The sequence below is a fragment of the Temnothorax nylanderi genome, unplaced genomic scaffold (assembly GCF_030848795.1).
Source record: "Temnothorax nylanderi isolate EJ_2023f unplaced genomic scaffold, tnyl_v1.0 TNYL_tig0074_pilon, whole genome shotgun sequence".
Taxonomy (NCBI): domain Eukaryota; kingdom Metazoa; phylum Arthropoda; class Insecta; order Hymenoptera; family Formicidae; genus Temnothorax; species Temnothorax nylanderi.
Genome location: NW_027249136.1, coordinates 276,218 through 293,249, shown reverse-complemented (window position 1 = coordinate 293,249; position 17,032 = coordinate 276,218). Strand labels below are relative to the sequence as shown.

General features: G+C 34.2%; 3 protein-coding genes across 4 annotated transcripts; 1 reads left to right on the top strand and 2 right to left on the bottom strand.

Annotated features, from left to right (window-relative positions):
- Positions 1–822: 822 nt before the first annotated feature.
- On the bottom strand, positions 823–6,068 carry LOC139774127 (uncharacterized). The gene is made up of 2 exons (XM_071709124.1): positions 3,053–6,068; positions 823–2,850 (listed from the first exon to the last, which is right to left on the bottom strand). The coding sequence occupies exons 1-2, from the start codon at positions 5,036–5,038 to the stop codon at positions 1,927–1,929; spliced, it is 2,910 nt and encodes a 969-aa protein (XP_071565225.1). The 5' UTR covers positions 5,039–6,068; the 3' UTR covers positions 823–1,926.
- Positions 6,069–11,503: 5,435 nt separating this feature from the next.
- Positions 11,504–15,021, top strand: LOC139774124 (neuroendocrine protein 7B2-like). 2 transcript variants are annotated; one of them, XM_071709121.1, is made up of 5 exons: positions 11,504–11,668; positions 12,383–12,472; positions 13,063–13,483; positions 13,897–14,084; positions 14,260–15,021. In XM_071709121.1, the coding sequence occupies exons 1-5, from the start codon at positions 11,666–11,668 to the stop codon at positions 14,329–14,331; spliced, it is 774 nt and encodes a 257-aa protein (XP_071565222.1). In that variant the 5' UTR covers positions 11,504–11,665; the 3' UTR covers positions 14,332–15,021. The 2 variants fall into 2 exon arrangements, with proteins under 2 accessions (XP_071565222.1, XP_071565223.1); XM_071709122.1 differs by having other exon boundaries at positions 11,506–11,668; positions 13,114–13,483.
- Positions 15,022–15,215: 194 nt separating this feature from the next.
- LOC139774126 (uncharacterized) lies at positions 15,216–17,024 on the bottom strand. The gene is made up of 5 exons (XM_071709123.1): positions 16,503–17,024; positions 16,305–16,417; positions 15,955–16,198; positions 15,681–15,879; positions 15,216–15,584 (listed from the first exon to the last, which is right to left on the bottom strand). The coding sequence occupies exons 1-5, from the start codon at positions 16,599–16,601 to the stop codon at positions 15,508–15,510; spliced, it is 732 nt and encodes a 243-aa protein (XP_071565224.1). The 5' UTR covers positions 16,602–17,024; the 3' UTR covers positions 15,216–15,507.
- Between the last annotated feature and the right edge of the window lie 8 nt (positions 17,025–17,032).

Sequence of the window (17,032 nt, the reverse complement as noted above, 5' to 3'; positions counted from 1 at the left end):
GGCGGCGGCGGCGGCGGCGGCGGCGGCGGCGGCGGCAACGAAGTTGACTTCTGGCCACGGCGTCAGCGCGTCTCGACGCAGCGATGCGATTGGATCGTCAGGAACGACGCATCGATATCACTAGCCAATCACCAGCGGTCACAACCCCCTTTAGATCGACTCCAGGCGGAGCTTCCTGTGCACCCCGGCCGAAAATTTTGCAACAACAAAACGGCACGCATGGAAAAAAAGTAATGGCGTTAAGGTTGATTTATTAACCGGATAACATTATCGGTATGTTGAGATTTCGCTGCGTTATTTAGGCAGTCGCGCAATTCAAACTTTCTGAGAAACTGACAACTGAGTAGAGCGATTAGTCGGATCTATTTTTCTAATAGATTTTTTAATACGGGGAGATGAGAACAAGTTCTTATACAGTTATCACATTTTTATTATCAATAAATTTTGTTATTCATTTTAAAAACTCAAGGCATGTTTACTCAAGGAATTTTTTCAAGTTTAGAAAATTAGAAAGATGATATTTAAACCTAACTGTATTAAAATTAACATTCTGAAAATCTATATATATTTTTTTATAATCTTAGATTCTTTGATCAGTATATAGATTCAAGTTCGTCGTTAAATTTTCGAGTTACAAACAATTAAAGATAATTTTTTCATCAGTTAAAGATTTGAGATACAATTATGTATATAATAAAATTTGAGTTTTTACAATACACTCCTTATTCTGTATTTGATTCATTGTGTCATCCCAAATCATCATGCAAATAAATCTTTAGAATTTAAAATAGCGATAATTCTCCGTTAAAGTCAATAATCATATCTTAATAGATTGAGATAAATGACGGAAACTTTCCAAATTTTGCCTGCGTAAACATTGACTTTAGATCTGTTTAAGTACCTAAAATTGAGATAAGTGGTTTTGCGATATCTAAAATTTCAGTTATCTTTAATAAAATTTTCTAGGATGTGAATGCCAAGGATTAAAAAATGATTATATCGAAAAATCCTTCTTTAGATTCGGTAGCCAGCTTGCATTGTTACAAACAGAGAGCGATCGGGGGGTAGACACCCTTTCCGGTTGCCAGGAAATATCGATCTGCCTGGAGGGATGGATGCTGCTGTTCTCAATGGTTCGTACAATACTTTATCTTCTCTTCGAAGTCGGACGCCCTAAATAACTCGGATTTCACTATCATCCTGACGTGCCAACGAACGCTTGCGGGAATACAGCTTAATCCATAAAGGGGAATTGATTTGCCAACAAACTCTCTCTCTCTCTCTCTCTCGTACAGGTTATTCTAACAAAAAAATGAATGCTTTTGTATCTCTTTATGCGATAAGAACATCCAAGTCGATTTTTATTTACAGCTTCTATAAGTGAGTGAGTGAGTGAGTGAGTGAGTGAGTGAGTGAGAGAGAGAGAGAGAGAGAGAGAGAGAGAAACGCATTTAATCTAGTCTTATCTTATTTCATTCAATCTTTTGTAAAATTTACAAAATAATCGCAATGATACAAAATGATCTTTATTTAAGCTCTTGAATAATGTATTTGTGTACCATACGTGCCAGTATTATCACTTTTAAGATATAAGTCATACAAAATAGTTTTGCCGTAAAGTCAGCACTGGATAGTTTTTGATATTTTGTAATCATTACATAATATTTTTGTTTTAGCGTATACATTAGTGCATTTTAAGTACATTTAATATTTCAAAAAACTATTATTATTATTTCCTATTTTTATAAAAAGAAATTCATAGAAAGGGACGTGAAACAAACGGAATTTTAATAACTTTGACGTTGGCTAAAGTATATGCTATCAACATTGAAAATATCATTACGCGACATATTAACGATATTATTTCACAATGTTTTGCGACGATATCGATGAGAGATTATCAACATTACAATAAATCAAACTCTCTCACAAATCGCTATCAAGTACCGATGCCGTGCTAATTTCATAAATGTCGTCCGGTCGTAATGTTTTCATCAACGAACGTTTGACACTCTTGCAAAGTTCCACATATCTCAACAATCTCAACTTGAAGTCTAGGTCGAGATCATCCATGTAATCGTTATAGGCATCGGTTAAAATCGCAAAGATATGTTTCTTGCGTAGACTATCATTGGATTGTAGACTATCATCGGAACGATCGGACACATCTTTCTCAAATATTTGTCGATTCTTCCTTGAAGATGCAAATCTCTTTACATTTCTTACTTCCGATATACTATTAAATTGTTGATGTACATTTCTGGCATTTCCTCCCCAAGAGTGTGATAATGATGTTTTTAAAGATTCATTACTACCGACATATACACCTCGATATTTGTTTTTATTCCCATATTGTCCATATTCATGCCGTACTTGCTCATTTTCACGTTGGTCTTGATTATGCACTCTCTTACAGATGCGCTTATTATCACATATCTCTTCTTGCCGTTTACACGTGAAAGATACTTTGGTCGATTGTGAAGAAATCGTTATACTTGTTCCAGAATGTTTCAAGTCGCATCGATGGGAGTTTCTATTGTAGTTTATAACGTTTCTAATTTTTTTCTTTCTATCATATCGATTGTTTTTATTTAATTGCTGCTTTTCCATATCTTCGGTTGTAGAAGTTAGCAAATCATAAGAACATGGAGAAGTTTTGATCGAGCGAAAGCTTAACAAAGCCTTACTACCATCAGTCAATTTATGGTCGCGAAACTCTATATTTTCTGCACTTCTTCTCTTTCTCTTTGTTCTACGGATTGATAAAATCACATTCGAAGATTCGCGAGAAGATATGGTATAGCCTTGTCCGCAGCAGTCACAAGTCGAGCACGAAGTTATGCTGTAACCCTATAGAAAATAGGTAAATTGAAGAAAAACCCACTTTGAAAATTATAAATGAGGAACCTAGATAGATTTTTAATTTTCGAAGCCGGTAATGGAAACAATTAAACAATCTTAAACTTAAATATTAAGGAAGCTAAAGAAACTAAAAGAATTAAATTTTCAATGTTATAATATGTAAATAAAATACATTTAACAAGAAGTATACCTGTCTCATACGTTTGCCATTTGTTTTCTTCCATCTAGTATCTTCAGAAGATTCTTCATTTCTCCAAAAAGTTTTGATTATTTTTTTGTTATTATTTATTTTATTGTTAAACAATATCCTTCCCAGCTTTGCGCGAATCGTACGCTTTATTCTGTCGACAGACTTGTCGACGGAATTGCGAAACTTTGTCATCGCGAGTATCGTTTGCGGTCGCATTTCCGTAGGATAATCATTTAGATATCTGCGAGACGTTGTCCTGTGTTTGATCGTTGTCGAAGTTACGTTACGAATACCGTTCCGTGACTTTACGTATCCGCGTCCGCGAAGCTTCGACAGTTTTTTCGATTTATTAGATTTTTGGAATTCATCTTGTTTATTGTTCATCGTGAATTCACTTGTCGTTACGAACGACCGATAGTATAGCGATGCATTGGATGTCGCACACGTCGAGTGATTTCCCACGCGTAGACATTCTCTCTCTCCTGTCGAGATACCGGAACTTCTTGAGTCTTCGTTGGATCGGAATCTTCCCTTCGATGTGGAAAATCTTTTCGGCGATGTAATAAAATTTTGCGCTCCATCTTTCACATCGAAAATTTCCTTATTTGTATTAGGAAGAACTTTATTTTCTTTCTTAGAAATAATTAAAGCACGAGTAGAAAGATTAGCTATTTCATTGCATTTATCGCTTGTTTCAGTGGATATATTTTTATCATCGTCAGATGTCAACCAAACTGTTCGTGAATAACATGTATCCACATTAATTCCTTCCGATAATATCATTGATCTAGATCTAGGCTCTTGAACGGAAATCGTTAACAAATTGTTGTTTCTAGGTGATGTCTGTACCGTCTTGGAACAGCTCGTACTTCGAGCTTTCACTGCATCAAAATTACCCTGAGATGTTTCAAAAGCATAAACAATATTTTCTTTAGAAATATCATCAATGACTGTGATGTCCATAAAATTATCGGGTTGACAAGAACACGAGTTACATCCAATTTCCACTTTTGTCGAATTTAATGACTTATCATTTTCTTGCGTATCAAAGCGTTCATCGATCGCATCAAAATTATTGTTTGAGAAATGATTATAATTTAATTCTACTAATTGTTTGTCATACTCGGAATTTTGTACGAATGACGTAATACTGCACGTGTTAATATTACAAACTTCATTTTCTAGATTCGATTTGTTATTCGATGAACAAATCCAATTGTGTTCGTTGGTGTCTGTAGTCTGTGAGAAACTGTCCAAATCTTTGTTACTAAAAATGTTTTCAATTTCATCGTTTGTTTCGATAAAGTTTTCATGCGATAAACACATGCAATTTCCATTGTTTACTAATTGTATGGACGTGTCAGTCTTTGTAATAGAATTACTCGACTCGAGAATTCGTTTTTTACATTTTTCCACATCGTCCTCACAATTGATTTCTGTTGAACTCAAAACTTTATAATATTCTCCATTTCTTTCTTCAGAATTATCAACGCACAACGTCATGTTAGATATTTCTTCGATAATATCTTTGCAAGAATTATTACAAGAGGAGTTCGCAAGGTTTTGAACATATTTCGAAACATTTTCAGTAATGGATGTAATCTTTTTCTCATTGCTATTTTCTGTTTCGTTTTGCAACATATCTATCGCCATTTCATCTTTTATGAAGCTTTGATCCAATTGTGAACAGCGTGTGTCGAACTTTTCAGTTTCATCATCGACACGCTCAAGTGTATCATTAAAATTCACACCATTGTCTTCATATTGATCGAAACATTTGGATTCGTTAATTTCAGTACTTGAATTTGAATTTGCTTTAGAGGACAAAATAGAGTAATCTTGTTGAATCGTACTTTTACGGACATTCTGACAAATCGGTACTCTCGCGACAAAGAAACATTTTTTGATATTGCTAGCTTTTAACTTGAAACTAATATATCCAGGATATATTTCACAATTGAGACATAACATTTTTGTCAGCTTCATATTTAATTTTTCGAGAACGCTGTTGAGACACGAGCAAACATTGTATATGCTGCTTTCGAACTTTTGTTTTATCACTATCAAGCAAGATTCGGTTAAGGATGGATCAGCTTCGAAAATTCGTTTAACTAAATTGCTCGGTTTGCAAGGCAAAGGTAAGCGAGTGACATTAAAGCTCGAAAATGTCGGACATTTATAGTCTTTTAGATATACCTTATGAACAATTATCTTTAATTTCAAACCGTTCCGTATCTTTTTTAATTTGGTATTGCAAGGTTTCTCATTAAAAGATTTATTTATTTTATTAATGCTATTATTTTGCGATCCAGTTGCAACGCATGTAGAATAATGATTCGAAGTATCTCCTCTTCGTTGAAGACAATTTTGATTTCGATCAAGAATCCGTCGATGTTCTCGATATTTTGACGTTGTTGGTCGCTCAGTACTTCTGTCATAAACGTTTTTTGTTAATTTTGGTAAAGGCTTGACTGCCTTTTTATACTTGATTGATCCTTGTGAATTGCAGGGTACCGGGTTAAAGCCCCTATTGAATAGAATTAGACATAATTTTATTTCATCTAAACTGATAAAGAACTAAAGCATCCGCGATAAACATTTAATAAAGAAATTATAATCTTTCATCAAAGCTAGGACTTGTCAGTTAAATAAATGATCATTCAATCGCCGATACTTGGCATATTCTGTTTTAAATTTTTGGTAAAAAATCTCTCTCAACAACGTAACATACGTGAAGCAATTGCAATCCAGCAAAAAGTCTCGTTCATTGACAAAATTCCACACGTTGAAGCTTCTTAAAATATTGTCCTCGATGCCCAACGTGTCTAGCTCGCGGCAAACTTTATTCAATCTATGATGCACAATGACAGAATCCAGAAAGCAGGTGATCAGATCGTCCTTTATCATGCGTTTGATGATATTTCTCATCATTTCTTCCATCGTACCGACATCATATTCGGCGACTCTGTTCAGAGGATCCTTCCACATAACTATTACGTCGATGAATTTCTTGAAACATGGAAACTGCTTAGCCCATCGAGAATTTGTGCTATACACGAACTCTTCCAACAAAGAACGGACTCTGTATTCCAGACTAGGCACAAAGAATGCTCGAATCTTGTCGATATAGGAGCCATATTTCTCTAGATCGAATACTATGTCTTGGCTCGCACAATCACACAGATTTGTCTAAAATATGAACGGGACATTATGAAAAAGACAGCTATATTTTTTGCAATGTAAAAAAATTGTACTTATTACTTATTTTATATGTATATGTAGCAAGCATAAAATTTCTTAAAATATTTACGCACAGATAAAATATTGCATTTTATATTTTGCTGTACCTATTAACTATTTAGTAAGTATAAATTAAATAATTTAAGAGATAAAAAAATGTACATAACGTTTCTTTTATTACCGATAATGCCTGCTCATTGCTAAATGACGTGTACAATTGATTCTCTGTCATGATAAAATTAATTAGAAAGAAAAGGAAAAAGAGACAATAAACAAAAGAGCACGATTAAAATGTATGTAAAAATTATGTAACAATTTTGTGCGTATGAAACGATCTATGTATTAGTCTTTGAATAAACATTCCGATATTTAAAAACGTATGTATGTACATACAACCTAGAATTGCACGTCATTACTACTTTTCTCCTTGAAGATGGGTTCAGTAAAGACTAAATCAATTAATTAAATGGTTTTCCTATATTCATGGTTCTACATTTATGAAAATATGACTAACGTTCTTTCTTGCGTAATAAGCGGGGGAGGTATTTCATATTTATTAATACCATGCAATAATACCGGCTTGTAAATACGCTTATAAATGTGCAATTATACTGGCGCTACGGGCATTACGGGCAACGCAATTATACGAGACAATTTATTGTGTACTGCTTTCAGTTAAACTACCTAACGTCATTACCTCATGCCATTGCGATGCCAAAATGCAGGACTTGCTAGATATGCTAATGCGCTAAGCATTAAGAGCGACAAGCATACCTATATGTGAAATATATTCCCTTAATATTTTAGGAGAGATGCATAAAGAGCAAAAAGAAATTACGCAAAAATGTATCGAATTAATTTATTCTTTAATTAAAATGTTACAGATAAACTGTAACTTTCTAAAACAGTTAGAAGATCTGATTTTTGATTGAAAAATGAAAAGATATTGTAAAGTCTGAAATGAACGCCTTACGTCAACAAGCGGGAAAAACCAATAGAAATATATATCTCGGAAAAAATCAAACTGACTCTTGAAGCTATAAAGTCCCTTTTCCTTTTAGTATGAATAATTACAAAGTTATTCAAAGTATATATCTTGACGCGCGAGCATGCTTTTTGATAAAAAGAAAACTAGACATTATCTTCAGCTATATGGAAAAGCATATCATAGGCGTATTCTTTGCCAAAAATGCGCCTATATTAACGCCTTGTCGTCGCCCTTCGCGTATAATAAAAAAAAGTAATTTGTACTTTTGCACTTTGCACGCAAGCTGAAACCAACACATGTGTAATATATGTAACAAATATAAGTAGTACGGTACCTACTACCTACGTCATGCGTGATACCGCAGCAACGTAACGTACGGGGGTGCAGGATATCGTGCCGTGACGAGCAGCGAAATACAAAAAGCTCTCGTCTAAGGGGGAGATCGAGATCACGAGGAGATGGTGAACGTGTGTGATGAAGAGAGGGTCGTACGAAATTCTGCGGAATAGTGCGAGACAGCCATAACCCATTCACGTAGTGGCTCTCCACGGGGATCAATACTTGTGACGCCGAGACACAGAGCGTAACAGCCCCACGCTGACTACGCACGCAGCATACGGAGCATACCGCCCCTATCGCCGAGACCGAAGAATCCTGAGATCTCCCGGAACGTTTATCTCTTCCAGGGCTCTCGGACCGGTAAGACTGGTATATCCAATTTCGTTAATTGGTAATAGAACTTGTTTATTAACACAATATTTAATCGTTAATATAATATTTATATATATAATCTATCTTTTTATTCCTTTATTTATTTATTTATGTATATAAGAATAGTATCATTTTTGTTTATATGGTATAAACAACTTAATACACAACCGACGATTTACGTGATTATAAGCAATCAGACTTTTAAGTACCTACATACTTTATATTAGCTTAATTGACATTGACTCCATTAACAGTTGTGACAACGACATGTAATGGATATTAATACAATATAATATTTTTTTATAATTGCAATTGGCGTAAGCGCTTTTCTCAAAGCATTATTTGTATATGCTCCTTTTCCTTTCATAATTTAGATTATATTAAAATCCTAGTTATTTATAAAATTAGCGTAAATGTAACAGTAAACATGCAGACAAATAGATGTAACGCTGTATTCGCTGATCGATTCGAGATCATGTATGTAAAACTGCATTAATTGCATTGATTTGCTATCGGCTATCGCAGTTATCGCGTAAATAAATATATTTTTATTCTATAGCTACAGCAATAAGTAAAGCAATATCGGAATATATCCGGAAATCTAAACATCGCGCGATATCTCTGTATCCAAAGAACATCAAAGCATATCTACTGGATGTTAAGTATATGTGAATAGCAAGAGCGCTCCATCATTGATCGACCGCGCGTCGATCAATATTAAGCGTGAAATATCGTGCCAACGATAAGTATGGTTGGTCGTTTCGCACGATTCTGTTTTCGGTTACGTTATCAATTTTATGATGCGTATATACGTACAGAGCGTTATATCACGCGTAAGAAAATAAATGCAATTTTATTTGTCAGTGAGGGATAAGCATTCTCTGGAATGGCTTACGTTGAATGAATGCTGTTTAATGCCAATGTAATCCAGTTTACGCAAAGGAATCTTCGGCATCGGAAGCCGACTAGGACACGAGAACTTTTATTCGACCGGGGGTTGCGAGACAAGCCGCAAGCTGGCCGGATGCTGCGCTGGAAAATCACTGTACGAGCTTCAAGAATGTTCTGATACTCCTTCCCTTGGGACATGTCGAACAAATTGCCGCAGTATATTTGCCCATCATCGCGCTAATACATAAATAATATTATATTATATGTATGTATAAGTTTAGATTGAAGAAACATTCAATGACAAAAAAATTCAACTATTAAAAATTTTGGGAGAATTGAAAATAATTGATCTGGCTTTTAATTAATTATTAAATGAATATATACAGAGAATGAGATTTAAACACAGTGCTTCTCAGTGCAGATTAAAAGCATTCGCACATTCCATTTTTTAAATAATTTTGTATAGAAAAGACACATATTCTTTTTCAAACAATAAAGATCAATAAAATAGAGATTGACTCTATATTTTCTTGCGTAGATTTCCAAGCAAAATTAGAGTGCGATATAGCACAAATATTTTTTTATTTACTATAAAATGAGGGTAAAAGATATTTAGTGTTTTCTTGGTCTTCTTCTCTGTATAAATATTACTCAATACAGCTAATTACACATTAAGGAATAGTGATATTATTGAAATTCTGAAATAATATTACAAGAAGCAGTTTAAAAATGTTGTGGTTCATTAACGTGATAAATATAATTAATCTTAGCGTGGTGAGATAAAGGCGGAACGAGAATTTGATTCTGCAAATTGAGTTGCTAGAACGCATTGTGCGACAACAACTAATGGACGTTTATATGCGACCGTAACAAGGGGGAAGAATCTTTTGATCTCTCATCCCTACGCCGCTACACTTTCTATTTTAACCCTCCTGTAACTGGTACGTTTAATGAAAGTGCCGGCTTGACAAACAACCGCCACTATTCTTCTTCATCAAGCCTTTATCAAATTCGGAATTTTTATTTCTCCATCGATTCGCGGAAAAATTTTGCGAAACATTACTTTTGCGTTACAAAATGACAGATTGTAGAAAAGGCAAGTAATCCTTAAATGTAGAAATTATATAAGATATTTTACAAACTTTATTATTTATGTTTCTATTTTCATTATTTTTTTAAATATAAATTTTGATACAACATATAAATTAAGAAAATACTTTTTACTGTGCATAATTTATTAGTTTAATAAATTAAACATTTTTTTAGTAAAGTCACAATTTTATATAGATACATATAGAGATCTTATATATAATTGTCTACACTTTTTTCACATTCTTATAATACACTATCAAACAGAAAAAGGAAGCGAAGAAGCTACATATTTGTTAATGTTTAACTGTGTGTTACAATGTTAACTGTGACATTGATACGTGTGATAAAAGTATGCAATGTAATTAAGGAAATAAGATTATTCATTTCTTGGAGAACGTCATTGCGAGAAGAAATTGCATTTTTATGATGTTAACTCTCGCGCATCGTGTCCGCGCGAAACAAAATGACCTCGTACTTTAGATACTTAACAACCTCTTGACAGGACTTTGAGATATACGAGCTGGCTATAATATCGTTATCCGAGCGACGTGTCCTGCACACAAATCACATTTGTAGGCAACCGTTGCTTATGAATGCAATTTAGATAAGCAAATAACCGATATACAATTAACTAAAGTAACTAGATCATTCTGCGTTAAGGAAAATTACGAAGATTACTTTTACAATATCAATATAATACTAATAAAAAAATTGGCAAAAGAATTGTCAATGCAATTAGTATATCAAACAATCGTAATACTTGTTAAATTTATTTGCGAAGGTATTGTCATATCGCAATTTTATAGCTCGAACTAAGCTATATTGATATTAAATGAAAAAATGTATTCTTTATCATAGAACGCATTATGACATGTTAAGTATAAAATAAATTCCATTCTGATGTGCACTTTTGATTTAGTTGCATTATCAAACGACATCAACTCAAATATTTTGAAATAATTACAAATTTTGAAGATTATATGATTAACCGTTTAATAAATGTGATTAACTTGATAAAACTGCGTTCAATTCCTTTTGATTCATCATTTCTTTTAGAATAAGATTTAATACAATACTGAATACGTTTTGCATTGAGAGAGAGAGGGAGAGAGAGAAAGAGAGAGAGAGAGTGTGTGTATATAGTTGAAAACAGCAAAAGTCAAATTAATCGATGTTCTACATCTACAATTCTACATCAATCCATCTACCGAAAGGATTCCCCATTCTCGACCACATTGATCGTATATTGGTCACGGGCAGTCACGGGCAGTCACGGCAGCCCCGTCGAATGACCTTTAGTAGTGGCTCGATTTTACGAATGTGGGTTGGAGGTGGGTGGCGAGGATCGAGCTCGTGGGTGAACGGGCACGTTGTCCGTTGCCGGGACCGGGAGTGTCAGGACTCGTGGCTCGGGGCTCGGGGTCGGGACGGGATCGTAAACGAGGAACGAGGGGAAATCGGTGGAAAAAGGTAATGTAAATCAATACTTTGGTACTCGCTGGAACCGCGAACGGCGCTCGTTACGACAGTGACGAGCGACGAGCGACCACGACCACGGCTGACGAAGACGAAGACGACGACGAGGAGAAGGAAAGCGTGTGTGCAGCGAAAACTGGTGTGCGGCACCTCTCCTCGAGGACATCCGGTCCACATCGTCGGTTTTTTCCGTCGCGTACCATTTATCGCTGATTATGGTGAGTTATGCATTGGGCTCGCAGGGAAAATTAAAATATTCCGCCGCTTCTTAAAACACAACTCTATAATGAGACGATTCGTGAATCCGCTGCAAGAAAATCCAAATTAGGAAATTTTTTTATGACATTTTATTTGATTTTTCGTTAGGTCGGAAATGTCATTATTACAATAGTGTACAATTATAAACTAATTGTAAGACAATATGATAACACAATTATAATATAGATGTATTAATAAATTCTTTCTTGATAAAAGATGTTAATAAACTTGTTTGAGGTATATAATAAAATTAAAACTGGCATCCTAGATAGCCAAAAATAGTCATCTGTCAAAAATAGATTTTGCTAAGTATTTACTATAATTAATTTTGCCGGCAGAATGCAAACAGAAATCTACTAGCAAAAATGATGGCAGATTATTTGCGGAAGCCGAACAAAATCTATGAAGCAAATTTTGTTCGGTTTCTTTGGCAATCTGTTATAAAATTATGTCGGTACAATAAGTCCACTGGCACGAGCTTAATATGCGGACGCGGTAGATGTCAATATTCTGTGCTTGAATTTGCTTACAAACTGCTAGTTAGCATATTTACTAACATTTTGCTTACTGATTGTGAGACGTTGCGAAAAAATAAACGACGAATATTTACAAGACATTTACAAAAATGCAAAAAAAAAAAAAGAATCTTTTATGACTTTTATGTTATTCTGCAGATACACGCATTGATTATCATGCTCTACTGCATTCTGCTCCTCTTGATCGCTGTTGCTGCACGGGCGAATATTTACTTGCCCTTAATGAAGGTAATTATGAGAATCAGTAGCTCTACATATGGAGGGGTAAAAACCACAGTGGTAAAAGTCTTTATTTTAAAAATATTTTCTCGTGTGCATAGATGCAATTTATATATTGTACAGATTGCATCTATGCATACGAGAAAATATTTTAAAAAATTATTTGACTTACACCACTGTGTTTTTACCCCTCCATATGCAAAAAATAAATGAATTAAAATGAATCGAGAGGAATTTCTTTCTGCGAAATGGAATGTTTAATCTTCGAAATCAGAGACTGATTCAAAAGATTCTGAATCCTCACTCTTTCTCCTTCAAATCCTAATATATTGGTAATCATCACAAATCATCATATCAACATTGGAAAATGCAATGCTGAATTAGAAGAAAATGCAATTAATTTTTTGGAGACTTTTTTTTAACTTATATAATATGTCGTTTATCGCTTGTAGGAATTAAAACGAATAAATACGAGTGGAAAAAGATATAAATATGTAGAGAGGAATTCAGGAATCTCTCAAAGACAATTATCAATTTCGAAGATTCGTGGCATCGCAAAGCAAATTCCTGTCAAGTAATTCTTTTTAATTCATCTGTAGGAAAGTAAAGTCGAAAATAAAGCATGTAATCCACTATTCGGATGTATCCAGGAGGAGGATTTATGGACGGACAACCTTCTGCAAGAATTGATCGATCAAGTAGGAAATGAATTTGTGAGTGTGTCCGATTCGTATTTGGAATATCAGGAGGAGAAAGCCAAAGAATTGCCCATGGAACTGCCAGCCGATTACGACAGCATGGACACGTTGAATCCAAACCCGAGTATACGAGATCAAGAGTATCTGCAGCACAGTACGCTCTGGGGCCACCAACGGTTCGATAATAATAAAAATAATGATGACAAGGGTTATGACAGACATAGGATTCAATCCGGTCTGAAAGGATTCAAGGATGAAAAGGCGGAAAATCCACTACCGGCTTACTGCACTCCTCCGAATCCTTGCCCGGTCGGATACACGAGTGAGTAAATAAAATTCACTCAACGGTAATCTAATTGAGAGGTAATGAAGAAAGACAGTCTCGTTATAATTAATTTTTTCAATTATAAAATCTGTCTTTCTTCTATACTTCTCTATACCTTTGATTTAAACCAAGGATATATATTTTTCCCTTGCTTTTAATGTGTGTGTGTGTGTGTGTGTGTGTGTGTGTGTGTGTGTGTGTGTGTGTGTGTTAATTTGCGTTTCCCTCTTTTATAATCAAACGATCCTTGGAAAGATATCCTACGCGCGATGAAAATACGTGAAATATGCCTTCTATTCGCTTATTATATTACATAAATCTTTTTTAATTTTGAAAAGCAGTAACGTCACGCACATATACGACTTATTATTCAACATTTATTTATAATTATAATTTTATTACTTTTACAGATGAGAACAATTGCCTCACCAATTTTGAAAACACAGCGGCATTTAGTCGCGACTATCAAAGCGCGCAGGACTGCATGTGCGACACGGAACATATGTTAGAATGCTCCAACGATTCTGGAAATAGTAACAGTTTGTCGAACATGCATATTTCAAATTCCGATCTCAATCAAATTGTCGAACAGTTTCAGGTAATTGAAACACATCATCGTACATAATAAATTTTTGAAAGTCAACTTTGGACAGTCATAATTACGAGAATCCATTTCTTGTTCCTTTTTCAAAAGAAAGGAACTTGAATTTACAAATAAAATTAAATAATATAAAACACCGAGATTAGAATTATATATTAATATCTTCTTTCAGGAAGAAAATCCATTCTTTCAAGGAGAAAAATTGCCGATAGCTGCAAAGAAAGGCATACACGTGATCGATTAAAGACTGCAGAAACGAACTCGTTCTGAAATTGGGAAACGAACGTGAAAACATAATACAAACTTCATTGATTAAAGTTCCAGATGTAAACCGATCGAAAAAAGGGCTTCTATTCAGATACTGACTATTAGATGTATAATTAGGCATCGCCTAATAATAATAAATAAAACACACGCATTTGCGCAGCGTTAAAGCGTCAAACATTGAGAAACGTTGTAACGTTTCCAAGTCTGATGATGCACGGACAAAGTTCTTAAATGGACCACGGCTGTTTATCAGCGGGTATATTAAAAAATATATATATATATATAATCTTTTTTTTTTTCATAGAACCATTAATAGAGATCTTGTCAGATATAATACATGTAATTGTATACGTGTACGTTTTAACATTATATTAAGTGTCTACAGTTGCGATTATTCAGTTTATAGAATAATTTTCGTATACGCTGATATTTTTTCAATCCACAGAACGGCATAGATTATTTCGTAAGGTTTGTAAAATTCTGTATTTTGCAATATTTATAAAACACTCTCTGTATTTGATAGCGATTGAGAACACTCCATTAAACATATCCTGATATGTATTCAAATTTTTCATAAAGTTAAAAAGAAATCTATCATAGATGTCGACTTTGATGTACGTATATTTAAAATAATTATGATATAAAGTAAAATATTATATAAATTATATACACTATGTATGTAATTGTGTTTGTCAATTATATTTTATTTTAATATATAGTATATCAGAAAATATTTATTTTTTCAGTATGCAAAACCTCTGAAATATATGTACTTAAACAATAAATAAAAGTATACATGCTTTTTAATCATAACCATTTAATTGTAGATACTAATTATTAAAAATCATAATAAGGTACACATTGTCTTGTAAATTAGTTTGTTTTTAATTTCTTTTTTTAATACATGTATGCGTGTGTGATGAAAGACATAATATTAATGTAAAATCATAATATCAACATATAAAACGTATATATACAGATATTATATAGATATATAAAAGTACAAGATCAAACTTCTCTTATTTTATGCAGAATTCTAAGATAATCATTATGCATCGCGATAGAAAAACACATCTTTCTATTATACAATTTTTACATGCACGCCATCGTTTTATCATTTTATCTGTGACATTTATTTTGTGAACAAATAATATTACTGCTTTCTGAAACTCTTTAATATCGGATATATATTATTTAATGCATCTTGTAGTTCAGTCCTATTTTTTGCTCCTAAAAATTATCAAATAAATACATCCAATAATTATTTAGCTATAAAATATTTGCTTGTTGTAATATCTGCAAAAATATTATAGTATTGAAACATACCTGTTAACACAATTTTACCATTCACAAATATTAACAATACCACTCTAGGATTTACCAATCTGTACGTCAAGCCAGGATATAATTCTGGCTCGTAACTAGAAAACTGACAGTGCGCTTGATTTAGTTTGTCTAATTTAATTGGAAATTTCAAATCACACGTCGCAACTATGTTCTGTATTTTAAAACAGGAGAACATTACCTAAAAAAAATATATATAAGCACTGTATGTTATTTAATAACTCGAGATTATCTCTATGTGAGAGACGTTGCTTACGGGGAATCCAAGTTTCTGGATTATCCTGGCAAACTTCTTCGCCGCCAAAAGTGAATCTTCCTCGCTTCTCGCGCCAGTACATACTAATTTGCCAGATCGGAAAATGAGCGCTGTCGCTCTAGGATTCTGTATTCTCATTATCAATCCAGTGAACCTTGCTGGGTTATATTCGGAATTTCTAGTTCTTACATTAATGTACATGAGCTTCAGTTCAGTTTGCAAGTTAACTGTAGAGACTACATTTCTGCAAAAATAATGCGGAACGAAGAACATCACATAAACGAATGTAACAATAGCGAGAGAATAAGTAGATATGTTTATGTAATGTAAACAAATGATTGGAAATTTACTGTAAACAAGGCTCCAGGACTTCTTTCGTGGTATTAGCTGGCGTTATCGGGGTCATCGTCGATTGCGGATTGATTGGATGATTTTGCGCCGTGCTTGGCCTCGGCACGTTCGTCTACACATGAAATTGACATTATTTTCTAAATTTAGATTTAGAAAGTGCACGATGCATCTCAAGTCCAACATATTTAATAACCTACCGATAACGGCGGAGCCATGGATCCATCTTCGCTCGCATTTTTGGCTGGATTATTGAGCAATCTCTTTAATTCGTTATCTTCCTGCGTAATTTGCGTCATTTTATGAAGAGACGAGACTCGCGAGACACCGGCGTCACGCAACCCTTAAACTCGCATGGAACAGTCAGTAGGATTGTGGATTGTGGGAACAGCTAACAGCATAGCACATCAGGCACATGGTCGCCTAACCTCACCGAACGACTGAATCTCACGCATAATCGGCACTCGCGCATATATGACTACTCCAGACTACTCGTATATCACTACGTACCGTACGAATCAGTCATCTCTTGATTATTGTTCTTCCATCATCTCCCTTCTCGTTATCGACTTGTCGATAATAGATGCTTGAAACTTTTGCAGTTTCCAAGGTACCGACAATTAGTAAAATGTCGGTAATTATCGACGTCGTCGTCGGTCGTAAAGTCGTAATGTAATTTCGAATCACAGTTCCCTTGGAATTTTAATTGGCACGATCTCTCGAATATTTC